General features: G+C 45.8%; 1 protein-coding gene across 1 annotated transcript in view; it reads right to left on the bottom strand.

Moving 5' to 3' along the window:
- PLXND1 (plexin D1) overlaps window positions 1-25,693 on the bottom strand; it is a 138,333-nt gene that overhangs the window by 59,773 nt on the left and 52,867 nt on the right. Inside the window, exons 9-16 of the mRNA XM_032784260.2 lie at window positions 20,899-21,003; window positions 17,626-17,715; window positions 16,250-16,343; window positions 12,066-12,229; window positions 9,773-9,924; window positions 8,435-8,534; window positions 3,307-3,446; window positions 945-1,112 (exon numbers count right to left, since the gene is read on the bottom strand). Coding sequence (XP_032640151.1) covers window positions 945-1,112; window positions 3,307-3,446; window positions 8,435-8,534; window positions 9,773-9,924; window positions 12,066-12,229; window positions 16,250-16,343; window positions 17,626-17,715; window positions 20,899-21,003 — 1,013 coding nt within the window. The remainder of the gene's footprint in view (window positions 1-944; window positions 1,113-3,306; window positions 3,447-8,434; window positions 8,535-9,772; window positions 9,925-12,065; window positions 12,230-16,249; window positions 16,344-17,625; window positions 17,716-20,898; window positions 21,004-25,693) is intronic.

Here is a 25,693-nt window from a genome sequence, read left to right as displayed (position 1 = left end):
GAGACAAATAAAACCAAAGTAACATGCTTTAAAGTGTAAAGTGGTGGCATTAGGAACAATTTAAACACAAAATTACAAATCTCAGTTGACAGCCTGCAGTGTTATTGCCAGTCAGAATCCTAAGACTCAGAGGGTATGTCTGCATTGCAATAAAACACCCACGGCTGGCACATATCAGCTGATTTGGGCTTGCAGGGCTCAGGCTGTTGGCTATAAAATTGCAGTGTAAATGTTTGGGCTGCAGCCCAGGGGGCTGGGACCCTCCCCACTCTCCGCAGGGTACCAGAGCCCAGGCTCCAGCCGAAGCCCAAACATCTACATTCCCATTTATAGCCCCGCAGCCTGAGCCAGCTGACGTTCCAGCCATGGGTGTTTTATTGCAGTATAGATGTCGGCCCCCACTTGAACTTCCATAAGGCACCTACACAGTGTAGAGGAAGACGGGTAGTAAAGTTACTAAGGATGACAGTCAATGCTTTTGTTCCATTTTCTGTGTGAATTTCAGAGACACTCGCTAGAACTAGGCCCACAGACAGCAGGTGTCTGCATAACTCCTCAACGTAGCTCTGCCAATGCACTGCCGTCCTGAGCTGTGATAGCTCCTGGTGTTCCAACCCTGGGGACACCACACTGCTCTGCCAAAGCACCTCAGTCCTGACCTGTAACATCCTCAGACATTCTTCCCCTGAGGTCACTGTTCAGCTGTGCACCTCAGTTGTGACCAGCAGCACCCCCACTTCAATCTGCAGATCAAACAGCTGTGTCTATGCACCCTCACTCAGATCTGCAGCACCTCTGATGTTCCAGTCCTGCTAGCACTTCACTTTGATGAGTACTACACTCACATTTGCATTCAGCAAAATAAACAACACATTTCAATGACCACACAGGGAAGGGGAGGGTCCCTAGAGACTCTGCCGTCTCCACTAGTGCAGGGATCTCACCTGATCTGACTCCTTGTTGGGTTGATATCTGTTATAGTCGGGTTTCTCTCATACTTGAATGTGACGTTATCGTTGATGCAAGACTTGTTCTCAAACTGGACACAGAGTCGCACTGCCATAGTGAGCTCCACGGCCGGCATGGTGCATGTGATGGTGGTAGCAGTTCGACTGGAAAGAGAAAGACATAGCCAGCTGCAGAGCACAACAGCTGAACAAAGAGTGCATGTGTGATAAAGCCTCTGTCCCAAATCTGGACCTTAGCATCCAAAATTTGGGGGCTTAACATGAAACTCCCCCCAAGCTTATACCCAGCTTGGCTCTGATTTCGCTGCCACCAACCAGGATTCAGTGCCTGGTACACTGAAGCCCCCCAAAATCGTCCCTGGGGGACCCCCCAAGACCCAGAACCCCTGGGTCTCCTATCTCAAACGGGAAAACAAGTTCCTCCCCCTTGTCTCCTCGTTATCTGATCCCCAGCTTCCCTCCCTGGGTGAGCCTGGGCGATGCAGTACTTAACTCCTTGAATACAAAACAAAGAGGCCAATCAACCTCTCCCTAAGGCGATGCATTCAAACCTAGTAAAGCTAACATAAAGAGATTTTCCACCCCCCCTTTCCTGTAGCCTAACCAGAGAAAAACCAAAAACCTCAACCAGGTTTTAAAAAGAAACTTTATATAAAAAGAAAGAAAATACAGAAAAATATAACCCACTGCATTAAGATGTTAATTACAGGCTTTTGGTTATAAGAATTAGGAATACACAGTCTGATTTAAAAAATAGCCAATTTAAACCAGTCCAGCAATTACACACATGTAAATACAACTTACAATATCAACCTATTGGTTTCCTTTGTACTCAGACTTGGTAACAGAAGATTAGAAAGAAGCTTGGAGATAGAAGGAAAGATGCTCTCACCACAGCCGGGAGAAACAAAAGACCCCAGTCCCCAATTCCCGCCCCTGACTTTTAAAAAATCCAGTTTTCCGATTGGTCCTCTGGTCAGGTGTTTGGTTCCCTTTGTTCACCCTTCTCAGGTAAAAGAAAATTAACCCTTACCTATCTACTTATGACAGCATGACATGAGGCAGCAGAGACATTCCCACAGCTCCAATGTTGGAGGTGAGGTGAACAGCCTAAGGTTTGGCATTCGGGTGCAGCAAGCAGCACAAAGCCATGTAGCTTCTCCACACATCCAACAATGGCTTTGTCTTTTGAGAGTGCCTTTAACAGTGGAAATACTTTGCACTCTAGATGCTTTCCACTGGAGGATCTCAAAGCACCAACCACCAACAATGGATCTTGTCTCATAATTCCCATTCCCATGGGAGAGGTACTATCATTAGCATTTCGCAGGTGAGGAAACTGAGGCACAGAGAGATTAAGGCCAAAGATCTAAAAACTGGCAGCTGATTTGGGATGTCTCCTCTTTTGGCAACCTGATATGAGACACCTGGGTGCTCCCAAGTGGGCACCTCAAAACAGAGGTACCCAGCATTGTTACTTTTTACAGCATCAAATAGTGTGCCTTGCAGTACAATAAATAGCATAAGGTCCTTGCCCTGAGAAGCTTACAATTGAAATGACAAGATGCAACACAGAGACAAGAAAACGGTGGGGTGGGGATGGCAAAGGACAGACTGTGGACACTGTTAACACGACACATGATTACTCAACAAGGGTGCGTGAAAAGAATGGCTAAATTTATTTCATCCGCGGTTAAACTATATACAGAATTTGTTTAAAATAAGTACATTTAAAATTATTGGCCACTTTAAAATTTTTTTTAGCCTATGCAGCTTGACCAACACCCCATCGCAAGTAACTGACAGAGCTGGAACTAGAAGCAGGACCACCTAACTCCTAGGGCTGTGTGTATAACCACAAGACTACATAGGACCCAGAGTACTTTACCAACTGTATGTATCACCTCTGCCATTGCTGGAATACAGCCACTGCACCTCAGTAATAACTATGACTCTTAACTTCCTGCCTTTGTCCTAAAGGAGAAACTCACTACATCCTTAAGTCCAGTGGCCACATGACAACTCAATGTTACCACACTGGCAAAGCACAAGGCTGCTCATGACAATTGGGATGGAGGAGGGGGCAGCTCAGTGGATAAATTTGGATGCTACTTTTAGGAAGGTGTCATTGGCTCCTTGGCTGTAAGCCATTATGCCAGCTGGCAGCAGTGCTCAATGGACTCCCTCTAAATGCCAACTCTCTTATCAATGGCTATAACAGTATGATCCTTCCTACTAGCTGAGGCTCTTAGACTCCTGCTCACTGGTGCATCTACAGCAAGTCCTGAGTACCAGTCCAATAACACAGTAACACAGGTCATCTTCAGACAGCACTTACGTGAGGTCTGTGCACTGTTTAGTGCTATTGACCAGGACGCGGAGATCAGATCCTATGCTGAGATTACTCCCTCTGATGGTTACTTTGGTCCCTCCGGCTTTAGGGCCAGCCCCTGGAGCAACAGACTGCACCTCAGGGAGCTAGAAAAAGAAAGGAGAAAGAAAGGTGAGATTTTTCAGCAGTTTCCTAACCCCAATAACCCCATAATGTGGTAATCTGGACACAAGTTCCATTTTAGTGTCAGATGTTGCCAGTGCTGTAACACCACCAGAGAGAGAGATCTATCTGGCTCATTTTCCAAACAAAGGGAGAGACCAAATAACACAGGCTACTTACACCTATCTGAATTGAAGAGCGGAGCCACCCTTCAGGACTCCAATCTACAAATATACCTAAATCCTAATCTAAAAACCACACATGGGCCCAAACCAGAATCCTGAATTCAAATCCCCTTGAACCTTGGGATGATGTGCATCCAGATCTGAATGTAATGGCATGTGTCCAATCAATAAGGAAAACATCTCCCTTGGTCCAACTCCCACCTGAGTAGGAGGCTACCTATAAAGCCATATTGTATGGCGGTTTTGTGATTTGGGCATGCATCCATCCGGGTCTGGATAATCAAACATCAAATTCATTTCCCTGAGGCAGGTTTGAAAGCCAGATCTCCAGGGGTGACAGCTCCTAGCAGGGATGCTACTGCGTTGGTTTGCCCCTCAGTGTTTCTCTCTGCCTTTCTCTCTCCCCATTGGAAGCTACTGAAATTAACAAGTGCATTATTTATATTTGCAGCTTCTTGGAAATTTTACTGAGATTCAAGGTTCAAGGCTTTGGTGCCCAATAAAATTCTGAGAACCCAATGGATGCCATGTGGCTCCCAAATGAAGTTCCAAAGGCAAGTTCACTGGGTAGCTTCCCTGCCCTGGCATGAACAGTACACATGGCATGAAAAATAAGTTTTTAATCCTTTTACAGAGCATTCTGTGGCTCCCTGTAAAAGAGCTACAACATCCTTGAGGAACCAGATGTGCAGGGTTGCAGAGCATATACGATACTGTGGAGACCTCAGCTCTACTACAGTCTTCATATATTGCTGAGAAAAATACATGCAAGCTGATAGCAGCAAATATTGTTAAATCGCTTACTGTCCCATGGTACTAATGTCTTTTCCTGTCAATTCCAGCCATACTGTCCTGCTATATTACAAGTTCTTCTTGACCTTGTCACACACTGGGATGGATTATATTCCTCTATAGCCATTTCCCCTGGGGTTTCTGATTGTCTTCCATTTCTACAGTATTTATTTTGTTAATTTAAATGGATCAAAGCCTTTAGGCAGCCGACCCATGCATGGGGCCCCTTCCTCATATATTAAAATATATAATACAAAATATAAAGGATTATTTGTGCCCACCAAGACCCTCAAGCTCTCAGCCCAATCCCACCCCACTAGCTGGGGTCTGTCATTTGCAGCTTGATCACCAGCTGGTAGCATTGTTACTTTCCACAGTAACTCCTGAAAGTTCAACTCTACTCACAGAGACCTGTCTGGAATGCCCTGGCACAATCGAAGGGCCAAATGTATCTCTGGTGCAATGGAGTTACAGTAGAGGTAAATTCCATCTCTTTTATGCGTTTCTGAGTATGACTTTGAAACCCCTAGAACAGAACAATCCCTGTGCAAGCCATTTTAGCTTCTTACAAAGGATTTTCTGGGAGTCAGACATTGTCAGGTAGTTCACGAGCAGTTCTGGCATTCAGATCTCACCTAGGCCAGTTTTACATGGTGAGATCTGTTTTACACTCCATATTCACCCTAGCATATGTGAGAGCAGAACTGACAAAGAGGAATCAAATCACTCAGCTCTGCAGTGCAGCTACCTCTGGGGTGGAACATGGTTGCTGTTTCAACCATAATACCCTACACCTTGTAGGACATTATTTAATCCAATGTTTTCTTTACATATATTCCGGTACTGATCCCCGGATTTCAGTCTCCACATGTTTTGTTCCATTTCCTAGTCCAGGCTTAGGGAAGCAGCCGATGATGAGACAGCCTCCTTCCTGTGAGAGGAACAGAAAAATGGCTCCTCTTGTTTTCTCTGCCTAGCGGTGTGGCCATAGACACAAGGCTGGTCAGTGGCTGGGAATGTAGGGCTGTCATGAATGCAGGGTTCCAGCTCAAGGCGCTGGCAGTTGATTTTCTTTCTTTTGTTGGTGTTGCTTTTTCAGATGTTTCCCAAGATGTCTTCCCCCCACACACCAAAAACAATTAAAAAAAAAAGAGCACATCTGCCTCCAATCCTTACTCTCTTTCACCTCTGTGTCACCAACACAGCTGATGTGCTGTGAGGTCTAATTTTCTGGCTTACAACAGACACATCCTGGAAACTCATGATTCTCTAGAAATCTCAAACTCTGCAGGAAAAGCAACTGGATCTTACCAGCATTTGAAGCCTGCACCACCCTTATGATATCACATGAATATGATTCTAACCCAGCTAGCTTTGCCCTTGTGGGACATTTTGGATGTGACAAATCTAACATCTACCGGAGCCTGAACCTACTGACGCTAGGATCCCAGTGAACTTCCACTGAGCTGGAGGGGAACCAAAATCAACTTGCTGGAAGTAATGACAGGTGACATCTTATTTCAGGCCTCTAGAAGCTGGGACAATTATATAAAATTTCAGATTTAAATAGATGACATCATGAAATTTACTGTTTTAAAAATCCTCTGACTGTGAAATTGACCAAAATGGACCATGAATTTGGTGAGTCCTTAGTTATGTGCCCAGATTTTTAAAGGTTAGTTGCGTGCAGGTGTAGTTGTCAGCTAACCTGTGTGATGCATAGCAGGTGTTTTCCAAGACAATCAAAACCACAGCACAAACCCAAAGAATTATAGTAAAGTAGCATGTACTTGGTATACGAATCAGTTCAGTGGACTTGTCCTAAACTGCACTGGGCTACTCACTAATGGGTTTGACCTGAGACTTGGTCATAAAGGTAAGAGAAGCACTGGTCTCTTTCAGACCACTAGAGAAGAATGAGCATCTCCATGGGCTACTGTACAATGTTAACCAAAAGAGGTCTTGAGAAACACCAATCCTGCTTTTGCCCGCCCACGGAGTCCTGCTCCCCCCGCCCCCGCCTGGCAGGGGGGCTGCGTAGGGCACCAAAATGGCTAGGGACAGCCCTGGATAGCACATGATATTACCACCTTTACTTCTGTGCTTCTGCCTGCAGAGCTGGGCCCTCAGTGAGCAGCTGCCACTCTCCGGCTGCCCAGCTCTGCAGGCAGCACCGCAGAAGTAAAGATGCCATGGTACAGTTTTGCTACCCTTACTTCTGAACTGCTGCTGGCAGGGCGCTGACTTTCAGAGCTGGGCACCTGGCCAATAGCCACTGCTCTCCAGTCGGTTGCCCAGCTCTGAAGGCAGAGCAGAAGTAAGAAGTAGGGCAATACTGCGATCCCCTAAAATAACCTTCTGACCCTCCTGTAACTCCCTTTTTGGTCTGGACTGCCAAGCTGAGAAACGCTGATCTCTCCGTGAAATCTGTATAGTATATGTTAAAAGCACACAAAAGACCAGATTTCATAGTCCATGACGCATTTTTCATGGCTGTGAATTTGGTAGGGCCCTACACATAGCAAATCACTAAGCTGAGATTAGAACCCAGGTCTTGTTACCCAACACATATGTTAGGCTTAGTATTAATGTAAGGGTTGGGAAGTTAGCTTAACTGAATGTATTATACATTCAGTTGTATAATACATATTGTATCAAACAATTCTGTTCAGCAGTGTCAAATATTCCGTAACTCCTCGCATTAGCGGAAGAAGGCTTAGGCTTAAGTAGATGGAGAAAATGTCAGGATCAGGACATATGGGTGTTTTGCCATAACAACAGGTAAAGAGTTACTCTCCTAGGCCAGAACTGGAATGTCCCGAAGGAAAAGGACTAGATATATTGTTCTATCCTGGTAAAAACCTAGGCGTCTTCATGCTCCTTGGTACCTGGAATGCATGTGTTCAGAACAGAGATAACAGAAACGCTATGGTACCAGCAAAACAATATAGAAAACTGGTTAAATCTAATTTCAGATGACACACGCGGTACCTTTTATTTGTAAACAGAATAAGTAAAAAAAAGATTGCCTTAGGGATACAACTTTGGAAGCACACTATCTGTGTAAGGTGAAAGTAACAAAGCTGCGAGAGTCAGCTTCCCAGAGACTGGTATTGTACTGAACCTTTTTCCTGTACTACATTATTATTGGCTTTTAGCAATAAACGACACTGACATTGGTTATTTGGTCTCTTGAATATATTTCATAAATGAACCAAAGGGTGGTCAAGTAATTGAATATACAATTATCAACAGTCTCCTAATTCAACACACACATCCACACTGCCTCAACAAGAGCCCCTGATGCAAAACTGCTGCAGTTCTTACTTTCAGTCTTGGATTTATTTGACATGTGTTCATTTAAATAACAGGGAGAATCCATTTAAATTGTGCTGTAGGGGCTATCTGATGCTTTTTGGCATGGATCTCGTTTTCTAAATCCTTTGTGGGGCACACTGTTTTTTCCAGAAGGGAATACATAATGAGTCCTGTGCATAAAGTGCTGTGCAATCTGACCTATGTGTGTAAATCTGAAATTCAAAGCAGGAAGTACAGCAGGGGCTATGGTGGCAGTAACAAAATGGAAACCAGGAAGAAGCTGAGGAAGAGAACTGGGAGATCCTATGCTCCCCAAAACTATCTACTTTGTACTGTACAGATACTGTGGGGCTGCTGTTGAAAGCAAGGAGGAAAGAATATGGACAGAGAATGACGGGAATGTTGGCAAACTTCTCTAGACATGTGCCCCTCTCTTGGCTGGAAATGGTGATGTGAGGGCTAACATTCAGAGTGGAAAGAAGCAGAAGCCATTTCTTGGCATTTTGTTTTGACATAGGTAGCTAAAGTCAGCCAGACTGAGGCCATAAAGTGAATAGCTGAAAGCATCGCTGATGGCTCCTGACTCCATGAGCTAGATTCTTCCTTCATGTAAGCCAGTGGAGCATCAGAGTTTCATCAGAGATGAATTTGGGCTCAATGAGATGGTGGCAACTTACCACATAGGAGTATCGCTCCTTTGATTTCCCTTCCCTGCTCACGTTAACTGTCACTACATCGGAAAATATAGAGGGAGCTTCTCCAGTCTGGCATACAATCCTGCAGAAGAGAGAGAGATGGAAAAAGAGAGGAGGTCAGAACAGCGCAAGAGCAGAGCTAAGTAAGATTGAGCTTTCCCTTGTAATCCACCCTCATTGCATTATATGTAGCTCCAGTGGGCCTAGCAATGGTGGCAGTGCTTGCACAGACCAGCCACCTGTATTTTTACTACCACATTGTCTACAGGTGCTTTGAGGCGGGTAAGGCAACAATGGCACAGAATGGCTGCACGCTGTTTACGCTGCAGCTGCCACTGCGCTGTCCCCACAATAGCTCTGCAGAGGGATATTTCAAGGAAAAGCTCAGTGGAGACACAGCCAAAGGTTCAACAAACACTACTGGTCTCACAGATACATGTGGCCTTGTACAGGGATCCGTAGAAGACATAGTTATTTAGCCAGTACCTGCTCTTGCTTTCAGCTGCATAGCAGAGCACGGGCTGAGCCTCCTACTAGTAGTGTCTAGCTATTCCAGCATGAGGGGCAAAATCTAATTCTTTGTCAAGCAGGCATGGAGTTGCTGGTGCCAGGAGACTCTGCTTCAGAGCATGGGCACTCTGGACTGTCTGACCTTGGTTCATAGTCTAATATAACCATCTCTGTGGGAAACTGGCTGGGGGAAGGGGAGTTTTGAGGCTTTTGTGGAGGTTCTCACTCCCAAGGAGGCTGGAGACAATCACCTCAGCTTTCCTCTCAAGCCTGTCTGGAAGTGATAATGGGGAAGGCTAGAAAATAATGAAGTGAGACAGTACTGATGTGACGCGTAATGAAGGCGAAAGGTTTGACAGCTCGGAGAAGCAAAGTTCTACATGCAGTCTCTGAACAGGTTCTCCACAGGCAGCAGCTGTGCATACGTCCCCCACACTGTCCCACCAAGGGGCCTCAGCCCTTCTCTGGGAGTCTCCTTGGTCCCATTCAGTCTTTGGTGGAGACTACTAAGGAGTGGCCAGTTAGTGCCTATTGTATGGGTGGGGTTGTGTGTCATGTAGACACCGGGAAGCAAAACTGAGACCCCCACCAAACTTGTCTCATTAGGTTGAAAAGCAGCTCAATGCTGGTAACTATCAGTCCCCAGTGGGTGCATGCATGCATAACTGAATGGGTCACTATCAACGTCACCCAGCCAGCCATTTCCCCATCACAGAGGTTGGGGGGAATTGGCTAACTGAAAAAGGGGAAAAATAAACAATCCTTAAGCACAGTCTCCTGCTTTTCAGTGGCTCAGCCTGAGTTACTCACGCCTCAGAGACCATGTATCTGTCCCAGAGCGGTGCACATCTCACACTCCCTATCTTGACAGCATTAACGACATCACTGAACCTACGGCCCAGGTTCCTTCCTCTTATCGTGAGCAGAGTTCCTCCTTCCAAGGGCCCGCTCAGGGGCTCAATCTGCCAAGGAGACAAAGGAAAAGGGGAATGGGTTAAAACAGACCTGCAGAAAAATCTTTTTGATTTGATTCCCAAGTAATGTCTAGTTCCTCTGTGTATGTATATATGCATGTGTGTACACTCCGTTTAATCTGATTCTGTCCTGCCTCTCACGCTCCAGCTTCACATGCATAGGCCACCTCCTTGGTGTGCTCTTCCTGCAGGAGCTTTGTCAACAAAAAGGCCTTATAATTCTGGGGTGACTCTGGTTCCCTCTGTGGGCACAGAGATCACTGCATCTGCCATTGAAAATACAGCCACCTCTGGAGAGAAACACAGCAGCTCTGCACTACAATTTAGGAGACAGAGTGGAGCAGCAGAATCTTCTGAGACTGTTAGTTCTTTGGAGCAAGGACCATCTCTTCATTATGTGTGTGGACAGTGCCTAGCACAATGGGGTTCTGACCTTTGAATGGAGGCCTCTAGGCTCAACAAATAAACAGACAAATAAATAATGAGTTGAACATTTGCCAGGGCACAAGTACTCCTCCCCTAATATCGTGCTGGGGCACTGATCTCTTGAATGAGTCAGAGAGCAGGTTGCCTCCTACTGAATTACTTTGTTACTTTGTCACATCTGAATATTACACCCTGCTTAGTTGGGATGGGACCATTGCAAACAGCGTAAATGCTGCAGGCTGTCATGTCATTTTACTGCATATCCATGGGAGATTTGCTTTGTTACTGTCTGTTTTGCAGTGGGCCAATTGGCTGTTTGATTTCGTTATTCATCTGGTCCAGTTAAATATGCTGCTCTTAGAAAAGGCCCTTTACATTTAACAAACCTATCAACAAACAAGGCCAGCAAAAGCTGCCTAGTAACATCAGCCTTTCTCAGGGTGTATCTGGAGAGGTTGCAGCTTGCCACTCACTGTAGCTGCTGCCAACACAACATGACGTAAGCCAGGGGGTGGAAGGTCAAGAACGGAGGCTCCTTCTTCCGCCAAGCTGGTTACAGCTGATAATGTTCCACTACTATGCTCGGTGCCCCTTCCCTATACAGTTGTTCTCCTTCTCCTGAGGACGACTCTGTAAACGCTACCACACAGCTGGCATGTTTCTGTGATGGAGGATTTAGATTCAATGCCCAGTGTCTGCTAAGGAAATAGCATCACAATCCTGTGACATCCTGAAACCTGAATTCTTGTGGTTTGCTTCCATTATTTTTTTGGCAAGGAGTTGATAATATTTTATATGCAGGCGGGGGGAGGCTCATCAGAGAACATTCCCTTCCCACTGTTGGCCATGTGATAGTGACAAGAAGGAACTGACTACGGGAAACACAAAATACATACACACAATGTTACAGCACTCAGCCTGTGAGTGGATAGCTGTATGCTCATCCCTGCTTTGGTGGATTCATTAGCTGGTTTCCATAGGATCTTTGCTCTCTAGATTTTTGCCCATTCCCACGAAGTTGATCTCGGTATTTCCCGAATACTCTTCTCTGGGACTCTGCATCTGGAGTAGAAGCTGGTGGCTAGTCCCCTATCTCTAATCAAAACCCAGGATTCCAGAACATCTCAGGACAGTGGTAAAGTTGGGATCCAGATCTAGACTTTGGACCATCTCTAAAACACACTGACATAAAGTTCACTCAGACACTGTGAACCTCACTATAGCTCCAGGGCATGTCTGGATGGAGTTTTGGGTACAAGTTATTATTTTATCTGTACCCATTGTAATGTCTATTCCTAGCTAATGAATCTTCTGATTGATTCTGAAAAATCACTCAGCATGAATCCATTTGATTTTCCCATCTCCCCAAACAACACATGGCCTTGGAGAGTCTGACAAGCTCTGTTTTTCCCACTAGAGTGAACTCGATTGGATCCTATCGTACCTAGATATCATCTGCAGTGAGTCTGGAGTTTTCAGGTGAATGGGCAGCATAACAAATTAGTGAACAGAATGGTGCCAATCTTGAGCTTGTCTTGCACCAAGGATAAAAGAGGATTTCTCAGTTGTCCTGACTGAATGACTGGTAATAGATGCTACACCTGTGACCCTCTCCTTGGTTTTGAAACTCAAGGCTGTGTTGTTACATTATATGGAGTGATGCTGACCAACAGAATGCGCTCTCTGCTGCATTCAAGTCTTACCTTCCTAATCTCCGGAGCAGGACAAATGACTGGGATCTGTGGGGATTCAGTGTTTAGTCTGCAAATGGAGCTGCTCTCACTCCAGATGCATCGGTGCCCCATGTCCTCTCTCCCCAGACACTGAGAACAGTCTGTGCTTCCAGTGGCACAGTTATAGACCTCCACTAAACCACAAGAGACAAAAGAGAGTGTGAGTTCCCAAGCCTGGGTCTTTCGTGACTGTGCTTAGCTTTATACAATCAAACACCAAACCAAATATCTGTATTAAGCCATATAGCATATGAAATCCAACAGGCAAGGAGGACGGTTTGCACATAGAGCAAGCTGAAGGGGTCTTGGCTGCAATCCTAAGGATTTCCCAGCAGTACTGGGCACTCATTCCCACTACAATATGATTTAGCATTAAAAAAACAACCCTTCTGTCAGTTTATATTACATTTTTCTAATTCTCTGTATCCACATGGGAAGCAGCTCAGCACAGCTGACTCCATCCTGCTGCAAAGCAATCATATTGCTTCCATTTTCTGGGACAAAAATCTAATAGCTACAATGCTCTGTACAATGTTTACATTCCCCTTCCTTCCCTTTAGCAGCTATGAGCTCTCTTGATTCACTGCTCCCATTAGGTCTGCTTGTCCCTGCTTCCTAATGATTTTCCTACAGTGCTTTCACCTCTTTATTACCTGATGCCTGGGTTACATAACCTTCTCAACCCTCAGGCCCTTAGTTGTTGAAATGTGGGTATCTTATGCAGGACCAGCGCCAGGGTTTCTTGCGCCCTAGGCGCACGGCCATTTCGCCGCCCCGCGTGCCGCTCCCGCGGCTCCGGTGGAGCTGCCGCAGCCATTTCTGTGAAAGGTCCGTTGGTCTGCAGCTCCAGTGGAGCTGCTGCAGCCGTGCCTGCGGGAGGTCCACCGGAGCCATGCGGGACCAGTGGACCATCCGCAGGCATGCCTGCGGCAGTTCCACCGGAGCTGCGGACCAACGGACCCTCCGCAGACACGACTGCGGCAGGTCCACTGGAGCCCCCTGCTGCCCCCTCCAGCAAAATGCCGCCCTCTAATAATGCTGGCGCCCTAGGCGATTGCCTAAGCCGCCTAAATGCAAGCGCCAGCCCTGATCCTATGAATCAACAATTAGACATGTTCAGGAAACATTATTTTCACTTCCCCATTCCCTCAAACCCACACGTTTGCAGGAATGTGTAAAACACAGAAATAATTATACTCAGAAATGGCATTTCTCTTGCACTGTTCACTGGGGGAATCTCAAAGAACTTTATCACACAATTAACAAATCCCTCCAAACCTTCATATGCAGATCCATCACCCCTTTACAAAAGGCGAAACTGAGGCACCAAAAGGCTACATTTTCAAAAGTGTCCACTGATTTTGAGTTCCTCTGCTTTGGAGCACCCTACTTGAAAGATGTAGGGCCTGATTCCAGGGGCATGCATAGCTCTTACTGACTTCAGCTGGAATTGTGTATGCTCAGCATGTCACCAAATCAGACCTTGGCTGTCTCAAACTGAACACCCTGAAATGGAGATCTCTAAAATGTATGAACTTTTTTGAAAACATTGGCCCCTGGAACCTGCCTAAAGTCACAGAGCAAGTCAGAGGTGAGACAAGAAGAGAACCTAAGAATCTTATCTCCCAGCTCTAACCACTTAATCAAATTGTTGTCAATTTTTTGTCTGGGGTCCAATGCCCTTTCCCAGCTCCCCACATAATACAATAATCCACCTATGCTTAGGGTATTGAGTCTTCACAATTATGCATGAAAATCTTCTATTTTCCATGCAAGAATTGCTGGTTTAGCTCCCTGACTTACTGTGTTACACTGGGTAATATTAATACTAAGGTAATGGGCTTACACGTGCTTTGATATTTTCGGCGATTGAAACATGGTTTAGAATAAAGACTGATAAAGAAAGGTAGGGAAAACCAGCGAGAGTGGGGAAAATCAAAAGTAGCTGGACCTAGGCCAATAGAGGAGTTATACTGTTATATAACTGGCCCATACATTTTCAAATGTACCAATCTGACTAAGGTAGAGTGGAACCAGAGAAGTTGGTAGAGCGGTTGATTCAAGTTATGCAAACTTGAATCCAAACTTCGTCCACATAAACTAACCACTCCTCCACGCTACTATGGGTCTGAATTCAATGCTTCCCATGGAGTGTGGGGGAGTCCGGGCCCTGCAACCCCCACTTCCTGCTATTCACTGTGACTCTCAGCCAGCCAGTAAAACAGAAGGTTTATTAGATAACAGGAACATAGTCCCAAGCAGGGCTTGTAGATACAACCAGGACCCCCTCAGTCAGGTCCCTCTGAGAGGGGCACGGATCTTAGACCCCAGACTTGGGGTTCCTTTCCCAGACAGCCCAAAACTGAAACTAAAAACCTCTCCAGCAGTCTCTCTTCCTTTATTCAGCTTTGTGGGCAAAGGTGTTGACTCTCCTCACCTCCATTCCTGGCTCAGGTTACAGGCTCAGGTCCTGTCCCTCACCTAAAGTCATCCCCTGCCCTCCCATCCCCCATGCAGACAGCCCCAGTAAAACTAGACCACGTTCCCGGTCAGTCCGCCCCACTCCCTACTGCGGTCACATCGCTCTTTGATGGACTCTGTGATTTAAGAGGCTACAGGTGTTCCCCTCTCTGTCTTTTCTGATCCCAACTTATCTTGAGACTCAAGTATCCTCTATTATGAAGAGAAGTGACCCCAGCCCAGTGCCCCTTTCCCTCTGCTACTCACCACCTAGATTAGATCAAGAAATCAAAGTGCCTTCATCCTGATCCCCTCCAGCAGTACTTCTCTTCCCCTGGGAACCTCTCACTCAATGTTTTCCCCACTGCCTGATTCCCCTGCAAGATGCCTCCTTCCACCGTGCCATACCCTACCAGGAAACCTGTCTGTTTGGGCTTATAATAGATGTGCTTCAGTGTTTCTCAGCCTAGTCAGTATCTTCTCACTAGCTCATGCTAATGGCCTGATTCTCCTCTCACACCAATGTAAATTAGAAGTAACTCTAATGAAGTCATTGGAGTCACAATGATGTAAAGCTGGTGTAAGTGAGAGGAGAACCTGCCTCATAGATGCTACATGCAGGTTTAGCTGGAGAGTTCAAAGCATGGCAAAGGCAGAAAGGCAGCACAGAGGAGGCAGTCAGCATGTGAACATTAAGGCTTGGCAGGCCAGTCTACTGAGCTTGTTCTGCACTAATCTAGGGGCCTGTCTACATATGGGGTAATGCACAATGCTGGGGGATGTGTGATTTCTAAAACGCACTAAACAGGCTGTGCATTAATTGGCCCATGCAGACCCTGCAGGTACATGCTAAAAGCTCCTTAGTGTGCTTTAACATAATCCTGTTTCAGTGCTACACTAAAGCTCTCTAGGGAACTTTTAGTGCACACCAGCAGGGTCTTCATGGACCAAATAATGTGCAACATGTTAGCGCACTTTAGAAACCAGACCCCTGTGGCGCGCATTACACCACCGAGTAGACAAGCTGCCACAGTAGGGCTCCACTACTCCCCCACTGCTCTGGGTGCACGTTTAATCTGACTTCTTTGCTCCTTGTTTAATTTGCTGATGCAGCAAGCAGCTTTTCAAAGAACCCTTGTATTTTTCCCAGAGATGCAGCGTGGGTCTGGGGGAATTATGTTTATACATTCTATTCCTTCTCAAGATTTTTTTAAAAGTGAATTTTTAAAATGCATTAAATGTTGATCCCAGTTCCCATAAAAGCTTCTGCAAGAGCCCTCCCCTATCTATGCTTATCTCCTTTGAGCTAAATTCCTTCACTGACCCTGGGAGACACTTCACATTTTCTGTTGAGATCTATTATTTCAGCATGTTCTGTTCTATACACTACTGACAAGCAAGCAGTCTAAACTGGGGTGTTAGCCTGAGGGTGATCTTGTGTCTGTGTGCAAGATTTATGTCTATGGCTTTGTATGTATGTTTGTCTGGGGGGGGTGTAAATGTACCTGACATGTGGTCTGTGTGCACACATGCTCGTGTATGTTATGCTGTGTGTATAAGATTTTCGTGAGTTGTGTGCTTGCATCTGATACTTAGAACACTCTCTCTCTCATGACTCTAGTATTTTGTTAGTTTTCTAGGAGCCTTTAACCTAACCAAATTAAAGGAGAGTGAAAAATATCTTCAGCCCAAACCTGTCATCATCTGTGGACTGTCAATGAATCTGTCTGGCTTATCCTTCAGCTGAAGGTTTACCGGGAAGATATGGCTTTTTTCTGACGTGTGGAGCTGCACGAAGAAAGAAATGAACATATTCTAATGAAATTTACTAAAATAGCAGATTACCCCCTACACATACACACACACACTCGATGACTAACATCCTTCATTATAACAGTGCTCATATACTTTATAGCATTGTTTCTCAGAATGAAAGGCTTCAATCTTTAATAGAGGAAGCAGGGGAAAAGTAAAGGAGGGGTATTTCTTCTGTCCTCTTTAATTATTTTCACAGAGACCTCAGCAAAAGCAGAACTATCCATTGTGGAGGTATTATTTAACACAGGGGCCTGTATCTGCTGATCTCTATGTGGAAATGAGCAAGAAAATGTAGAAGTCTGCCCTGTCTACATATTTTAAAATGTTTCACCAAAATATATGACTAAAGGAAAAGTTTTCCCTCAACCTTTTTTTTAAAATGTTTCTGTCAGAACCCTGGTCTGCAGGGGTAGCACCTAACTCTACAGTGACACTACGAGAACTTGAATATTTTGGAGAAATTACTAACGGATACTGAGATCAATGTATGTAAATAAGGGATTATTCTTCAGGCGACAGCTACAGCATCTTTTTCTTCATGGTTATTATAAATTCCCCACCATCCCCATAGCTGATACAGTCTCTCCACAAATCTCTGACATATGTTCAGAGGATACAGGGCAGAAGCCTGCTCCCACTGAGGCTAAGGGGATTTTTGTCATGGACTGCAGTGGTGACATGATTAGGCCTTGTAAAGGCTCAATTCTGCAAGATGTTGAGGGTCCTCATCTCACACTGACACCAACAAGAGTTGGGGGGATTCAGCACCTTGCAAGATTGAGCCCCAAGTGACAGAATGCTCTTTCCTGCAATACTGAGCATTGCCTATGGGCAGATTAGAAGCAACAGGATTAGATGAACCCTGTAATAGGAACTCTCTAAACGAGGCCAGTGAAGTGTATTGGGACATGCTGGGAACTAATGTACTAACGCTGAGACTGGGTGGGGTGAGAGCTGCTAGACAGTCCCATGGGATAGGGCAGAGAAGACAGGAAGCAGAGTGCCTGTGACTCCGGAATGCTCTCCCCAGTCATCAGCATATGCAAAGAGCACTCTGGGGCATCTTTCTGGTAATGCTAAAAGCTGCTTTGTTTCCTTTCCAGTTCTGCATTATTTGGGCGGGGGTGTGTGTGTGAGAGTGTTTTATTTGTTGTATGTTAGGGAGCTGGAGGGATGAGATGGGCACTATCCAAATGCCCCTGTTTGGAATAAAACCCAGACTGCCTTGCAGACCCTCTGCCCAGATACTTACCAGGACACTGCTGCACTGAACGGTGGAGGTGTTCACCCATCTGGCTTCAAACGTCCTGTCAGTTTCAAAATGACATTCCAAAACAGTATCCTAAAAGCAAGAGAAGAGAGGAGAGAGTTTTTGCAACAATATACTTTTCTATTTTTTCCACCAGAATCAGAGATGAACGGAGCTGCAGGGCTTTATTCTGACCTCTTTCTTCTGTGAACATCAGAAGTAACGCCATAGATCAGTGTAGTTACCAATGGGATAACTTAGTCAGAGATTGGAATAGGACCCAATGGTTTGAATTTGGGGATTACAGATCCTGATTAACCCTGGTTAATGATAAATAACAAAGGGAGTAACCGCTTAATCGCCACCATGTTAAAAATCACACAAGGGACAGATCCTGGCCCCTGTCTGCTACAGGAAAGCTGCTCTGGCAGGACAACTGAAGATTTCCCTTGGAGTGAGGGAATCCACCTCTTGAGTAGGGGTGGGAGGTGGCATAACCAAAGTGTATAGTACTCTGAAGATCCTCAGCCAGCACAGTGACTTGTAGGGGGCTTTTATAAGGGTGGAATTTAGAGTTGCTCTGAGGCTGCTCTAAGTAACAGCAAGAGCCAAACTGGTCTCTAGCTGTCTTGGTTAAGATGAACTGTAATGTGACCAGTCATCTGGGCTTAAAGCCACTTTTGTCCCCCGAGTGCAGGGTTTCTCAAACAGGGGTCGCTGCTTCCGTAGGGAAAGCCCCTGGCGGGCCGGGCTGGTGTGTTTACCTGCCCAGTCCGCAGATCCAGCCGATCGCGGCTCTCAGCTCGGGCCAATGGGAGTTGCTGGAAGTGGTGGCCAGTACGTCCCTCGGCCTCCACCGCTTCCAGCAGCTCCTGCGACCCCTGTTTGAGAATCCCTGCCCTAGTGTCAACTGTGCTGAGCAGAGCTATGGTACAGTTAAGGATCTGGCACACAGTATTTTTCAAAAATAAATTTCCCTACACTATGTTACTAATAACAACAGAGACCAAATTCTGCTCCCAGACTTCCTAGTGTACACATCCTGTGTGAATAAGTCCCGTCTCCGAGGCTCAATGCAGCACTTTCAATGAGCACTAAATATACCCTAAAAACCACCGCACAGATTTGATAAAAGAGCCTGAAACGTGAAAGAAGCTCCTGATTCATGGCAGGAGCCAACTGACTCACACAGCACACCTGCGGCAGCAGGAGAGGCTGAAATCCTTTCACTGTTAATCATTACACCAATCTGTAATGCAAGGGTAGGCAACCTATTGCATGTGTGCCGAAGGCAGCACACAAGTTGATTTTCAGTGGCACTCACACTGCCTGGGTCCTGACCACCGGTCCGGGGGGCTCTGCATTTTAATTTAATTTTAAATGAAGCTTCTTAAACATTTAAAAAACCTCATTTACTTTACATACAACAACAGTTTAGTTATATATTATAGACTTATAGAAAGAGACCTTCTAAAAATGTTAAAATGTATTACTGGCACGCGAAACCTTAAATTAGAGTGAATAAATAAAGACTCAGCACACCACTTCTGAAAGGTTGCCGACCCCTGCTGTAACGTATGCTCTTTAAACTGATCCATGCCCTCTGCCTCTTTCGTTAACACATTAGCAGTGTCAATAGCAGCAGCAATGGATCTCGCTTCCTGGATCCACTCTGTGCTGGGAATGATCATGAGTTACAGAGTTTCTCCTGAGAAATGCAGCAGAACTAATCTTGCTCTGCTGCTCCAGGAGGATTTTGCAGACTGGAGGAGTGAGGAAATCAAACTGCAAGGTAGTTGTCTGGGCTGCCCTCTGGGAATTGAGGTGCCTCAGTAACCTTCCTGTTTACTCCATTGCTGATCAGGTTACATGTGCTATGTCTTCCTCTTTAGCCACCTTGTGGCTCCACAGAGGAAGCCGGATTTTCTTCCATTTTGCTGACAATACAGGGGCACATCCTTATTTACAAATGCCAGACCTTAGACAGGAAACTGCAACCAAGTTACAGCAGAGAACAGTTCTCTTTGCTGGTGTAATTAGGGTGACCAGATGTCCCAATTTTATAGGGACAGTCCCGATTTTTGGGTCTTTTTCTTATATAGACTCCTATTACCCCTCAACCCCGTCCTGATTTTTCACATTTGCTGTCTGGTCACCCTAGGTACAATGTACAGAACAAGGTTTTCCCAAAGCTTTGTTAACATCAGAGCCCTACAGCCTGATCCTGCTGCCCAAACCCTTTACGCTTGAAGACATGTCCAAGATCTGCTCATCACTCTGAATAAAAGACAAGATAAGTGGTCATTGGTGTGCACATTTCCCCATTTGACATCTGCTTTTGTGGTAACCGTGTAGATGAATTAGGCCCACAATTGCACATGCAGGTTTGAGAACCTGACCCAAAATAACACAAAACAGTTTTCCATAAATACCAGCATTTATTATATTTCCCCACCCCTCTGTTATTTCCTCTGTCCCTTCCTGGCTTCCAAAACACATCCCAGAATGCATCACTCTGTGGCCACGGCTATGATTTGCATTTGCCCCATGCAACCACCTACATGCCAAAGCATTTCACAGAAAGGGACATCATTCTTTTAAAGTAAAGTTAAAATATATTTCTGTGCCAGTCTGGTTAGTGCGGGGCTTTCTGCCTATATTTCTGGACTTAACTTGGTCTTCATGCTAGCTTTCCCTTTTAACAGTGTTTCTTTTCTAGAAGCAAGGCCCCGGAGATTGCCCAGCGCACTGCTTGGTGAGCATTCCCTTATGAGAGCCAGGCACCTGCACACTCACAGGATGGAACATGGAAAACATATCCACCAAAAGTGTGAATTTTATTTCCCACAAACATTTTGTTCTAGAGGATATTTTACAATGTGCATAAATCCACATACTGCACGCATGCCATGAAAGGTCTGGCATGAACTATAATAGGCCCCTAGAGAATGTCCGTATGCAAGCTGAATTTTCCCTTTGCTTTTTCTATTTCAACCCACCCACCCAGATGGCTACTTTCCATGAATGTCCTCTGCTAGTACAGCTATCTCTGCATTTAATGAAGGTGGAAATGGGTAAGCTGCTTAGGATTAGATTTTAATGGGCGTTAGGTACCTAAATACCTTTGAGGATATGGGACTTCACTCCTGTATGGACAGAGGGTGGCACTCCCTCAGCAGAATCCAGTAGTCTGGCTCTTGGACTTGTTATGTGCCACAGTAGGATCACTTCGTTAGCTCATTTGAACCTTTTTGCTTTGCCTACAAATTCAGTTACCTTGGAGAAAGCAGCATTAGCCAGTGAGATCATGATGTCCTGAGAAGCCCCTGTGGGCATTGGTTCTAGCGAGGCAGGTACAATCCGTGGACAGTCAGTGGTGCTCTGTAATTTAGAAGACAAGAAAACAAAGAGAGGTTAATGGGAAACTTTGCTGAGAACATGTTGAGCCTTCTCATCACACAGAGACAGAAGAAAACACTGAAAAGTCATGAAAAAGTCCCCTTCAGTCATACCTTAAAGTCAGCCTGAAGCCTACTAAACAAAGTGAAAACATGAGCTGACCCCATGATGTCAGGGAGACTGCATGGCTCGTAGAACTGGGAATGTGACCCTAACCTTTTACCTCTGGGTCACCATTTGAAGTCCAGCACAGGAAGGTGGTGACCAAAAATCAATACCATCTGATGGCTGTGTGATAGCAACAAGATGGTCGCTCCAGTCCAGTTCCCAGTAGACAGCTGTCCCCACCACTATCAGCACTAACTGGCACCCTTGCTGGCAGTCTCGGTCTAAGACCAAATGGGAATGAAAACTTAACAACTTTCTCGCCTTGTCTTGCAGGCTGCTTCACCATCAGTACCTGTTCAGCGGTTATATAGAGGACTTCAGTCTCCTCGTGACATGGCTGTCAATCTGGGACTCTTCACTTTGCACAGTAAAAAAATTGTTTGTAAATCAAAAGCAAAACCATATGCTCTCACAGATGCCACTCTGGGGCTGTAACTACAGTCCCATTATTATAGTCACTTAAGTGCTAGGGGAAAGTGCCAGAGGGACACTCAAAAGACACACTGCAATGAACAATGGCAAAGCTTCCTGCAAGACCCTCTCTTGTCAGCACAAAGCAAAATGTCTTATAAATTGCAGTGCACATTTCTTTAAGCTCCTGGAGAGATTTCACTTTACAGTGGTCTCTTCTGCACACAGGCATTTCAGACGTGTTTGCACGTGAGAGAGAGAGTGTGAGAGTGTGTGTGCGCATGTGTGAATGTGGGTGAGGGGCTATAGAAGGTTGTAAGAGGCATTAGAGAAGGAGCAGCCAAAGCAGAATTGCTGAATTTAAAGATCCAAGTGAAACTGAAAAATGATTTTTAAAAGTCATCCATTCTGTGTCATTTCCCACTTTTCTTCTCACTTGGGTGTGACGGCTCAGAAATTGGTCTGATTCTAAACCCAGATCTTTATGACAAACTCATCCAGTTCTTTCATGAGATGTAAACTGCACTGCAAACAGCAGCGACAAACTAGGCCAGATTCTTCTCTCCGTTACCTCAGGGGACATCCAGAGTAATGCCTTTGACAGGGGAGTCACTGGGGTAAATGACAGCAGAATATTTGATCTGATATGCACAATAATTTATAACAAAGGGCATGATTCTCTTCTCACTTACTGTAGTTACCAGTGGAACTCCACAGACTTCAGTGGAGATATTCCTGATTTACACCACTGTGAAATGAGAATCAGGCTGTATAACACTAAGACACACAGCTGAACATTTTCATATTTCTGGAAGCTCTCTGTGCACTGGGAACTCTTAGCACTTAAAGTGCCTCTCCTGGCTCTTCTAAGCATGGCTTCAGAGTCAATGAATTATCTTAAAGTGTTTGTTTGACTGTGAAAACCCTGTTTCAGTTCTTATCAGGACACTGATCTTAACCAAGCACAATCAGTGCTGCCTCATCATGAAGATTAAATAACAGACACATGGGAGGGGGAGAGAAGTAAAAACAACAAGAAAAGGGTTTGAGGGAGATTTCAGTCCACAGTCTCCCTGAGTGAAAAGAGTTAAAGCGAATGCTGCTGGGGACTGAAAATTTATGTGAAAGCTCCTGTGGTCTTGTGTGTCCTTGCATGTCACAGCAACCAGCTTGGCTTGCCAGATAAATACTCTCACAGGGCTGATTAACTCGTTGTCCCGCAGTCCCTTCTCCTGCTGTTCAACAATGACTGGAAAGGGAACTTTCCAGCTGATTAGCTCATTTGTGGCTAGATCAGAGAGAAGGGCCTGAATTTTTAAAATGCTCCTGTGTGGAGCTGATGTGGCATTTTCTTCTCAGCAGCGATGCCACAGGTGCTTGGTTTTTACATAATGTGGAAAGATTTGTAAATGTTTAATTCAGGATTTTTCAAACTTCATTGCTCCATGACACCCGTCTGACAACAAAAATTACTACACAACCCCAGCAAGGGAGACTGAAGCCTGAGCCCCGCTGCCTACGGGCAGTGGGGCCAAAGCCAAAGCTTGAGGGCTTCAGCCCTGGGCGAGGTAGGAGGGGGGTCTGTAATCTGAGCCCGGTCACCCAGGGCTTCAGCTTCAGTCCTACGCAGTGAGGCTTGGACTTTGGCTTCAGCCCTGGGCTCAAGCAAGCCTAATACCAGCCCTGGCAGCCCCATTAAAATGGGGTTGCGACCCACTCTGGGGTCCCAACCCACAGTTTGAGAACTGCTGAGGGCCTCATTCTCAGGCCTGAACAGTGCCTTGCTCTGCGAGAAATTCTATTAAAATCAATGGGAACCTGAGTCCCCTAGTTAACAGCAATTCCAGGGGGGCAGAATTAGAGATGTGCCTGAACCAGACAGAAGATCTAAATCTACTTGAACTCTGGGGAACTAAGGATCCTAGTTCTAGACTCCATGCAGTTACCCATGTCAGATAGGATAACACTTCCTCAGTTCCTTTGGTTTTGATACAATAAAAGTGTGGCGGAAGCCAGAGTGTGGGAAAGACTTGGTGAAATCTTCACCAAGTGTCTTAACAAACCTCAGTGAGTTCCAGGTCCATTACAATAATTTTGTACCTTAATCAAGAAATTAGTGATTAATAAATAACAATAATGATAGTAAGACAAGTGTCTTTGTTTTGTTCCCTACCGTTTAGGACAACAATTTACCCTGCGTACCCTTCTGACCATGTTATTCCACTTTCTTTAGATTCCTCCACTGGCTTCCTCTCCTCCACTTCATCAAATTCAAGCTTCTCGTCCTGATCTTCTCGTCCTGTATAATGTCCCCCTCAGGAATTCTCTGTCTTCATCCCCCGCTCACTCATCATGGCCAACTAGACATCAGCTTGCAAAAAGGGGGTTTTGTTTTGCAAAAAGCAAAAGCAAACCCAGACATGGTTTGGATCTGGGTCCCATTTTATCTGATGCACCAAAATGTCAGAGGTTCTGGCATTGGCATCTCTTAACAATACTTTCCAATCAGTGGCTCATGAGTCTGCAAGGCTGTTGAAGAGCAACCCATAAGAGTTATTTCCTGCTCTTCCTTTCTGAGCAAGTGAAGTACTGGATGGGAACAAACATGAGGCCTTGTGGAGGCAGGAGAGGAATAGACATAGGGACTCAAAGGGAGTCTGTTCCCAAAAGTTCAATTAAAAGGAAAAAATAAAAAAGATGACCAATTTCTTTCTGGATGTGGTTTGGCAGAGCCACCACTGCTTCAAATTCACCCCAGCTTCAAATTCACCCCAAACCACAGAAAACAAAATTATCACTTCTCTGCAAACTAATGCCTGCTGTCCTTGTGTCAAGAAGCAACTACTGTCATGTCAATGAACAAGTTTCAGTTAGGGTTACCATATACCTGGATTATCCCAGACATGTTTAGATTTTTGGGTTTTAAATAGCCGTCTGGGAGGACTTTGTAAAAATCTAAAAAGGTCTGGGATTTCCCTCCCAGTGCAGAGTGCGGCGCGGCTGACAGAGCGGCCGGGCCGGATTGAGCTGCTCACATCGGGGCCTCCAGCAGCCAGAGCCCCTCCCCTGCTCCCCGTCCCCTGCAACCTCAGTGCACCACGCCGGAAGCACTCGGTGGGGATGGAGCTGTGCGCTCCGTGGAGGAGCGCTTCAGTGTGTCTGCAGCAGCGTGTCTGGCTCTGCGTGGAGCCAGACACGCTGGTTTGAGCGGCACGGTAAGGGAGCTGGGGAGCTGGAGAAGGGGCAGGGGGTCAGGGGATAGGGAGCAAGGGGGTTTGGATGGGTCAGGGGTTCTGGGAGGAACCTGTCAGGGGTCGGGGTGTGGAGAGGGGTTGGGGCAGTCAGGGGACAGAGATCAGGGGGTGTTGGATGGGTCAGGGACTCCTGGGGGGGGCTGTCAGGGGGCAGGAGTGTGGATAGGAGTTGAGACAGTCAGGGGACAGGTAGGGGCTGGGGTTCTAGGGAGGCAGTTAGGGTGGTGGGGTCCTCAGGACAGGGCAGTCAGGGACAAGGAGAAGGGAGGCTTAGATGGGGGTGGGGTCCCGGGGGGCAGTTAGGGGCAGGGGTCCTGGAGGAGACGATCAGGGGACAAGGAGCAGGAGGGGTGGATGGGTTGGGGGTTCGGGGGGGGGCAGTCAGAGGGTAGGAAGTGGGAGGGAGTGGAGGGGGCAGGGCTACCTCCCGCCCATGGAGTGTCCTCTTTTTTGAAAGTTCAAATATGGTAACCCTAGTTTCAGTGCAATTCTACATTTGTCAGCAAAGCTGCAGGTTCCATGCAGTGATTTCTTAGAAAAAAGTCAATCCACTAATGCTATGGTTTTTTGGTTTTTTTTTAAATCCTTCTAATATCCCAGGAATTTCCCTTGGATTTAAGTAGAAATATCCTGTGTACAAATACATGGTGATTATTAAAAAACATTAAGGACTAATCTGTTGGTTGCTGATTTTCAATTATCTTCTCTGCACTACTACTGTCATCCACTGCCAGGCCGGTGAAATCAATGGGATATTAGGATCTACACTGGTACATTCAGGAGTATGTCCTGGTACCTGGTACATTCAGCAGCACAGCAGATGCATTCTACCTCAATGT

The sequence above is a fragment of the Chelonoidis abingdonii genome, chromosome 17, assembly GCF_003597395.2.
Source record: "Chelonoidis abingdonii isolate Lonesome George chromosome 17, CheloAbing_2.0, whole genome shotgun sequence".
NCBI classification, from domain to species: domain Eukaryota; kingdom Metazoa; phylum Chordata; order Testudines; family Testudinidae; genus Chelonoidis; species Chelonoidis abingdonii.
This window is presented reverse-complemented; position numbering and strand designations above follow the sequence as displayed.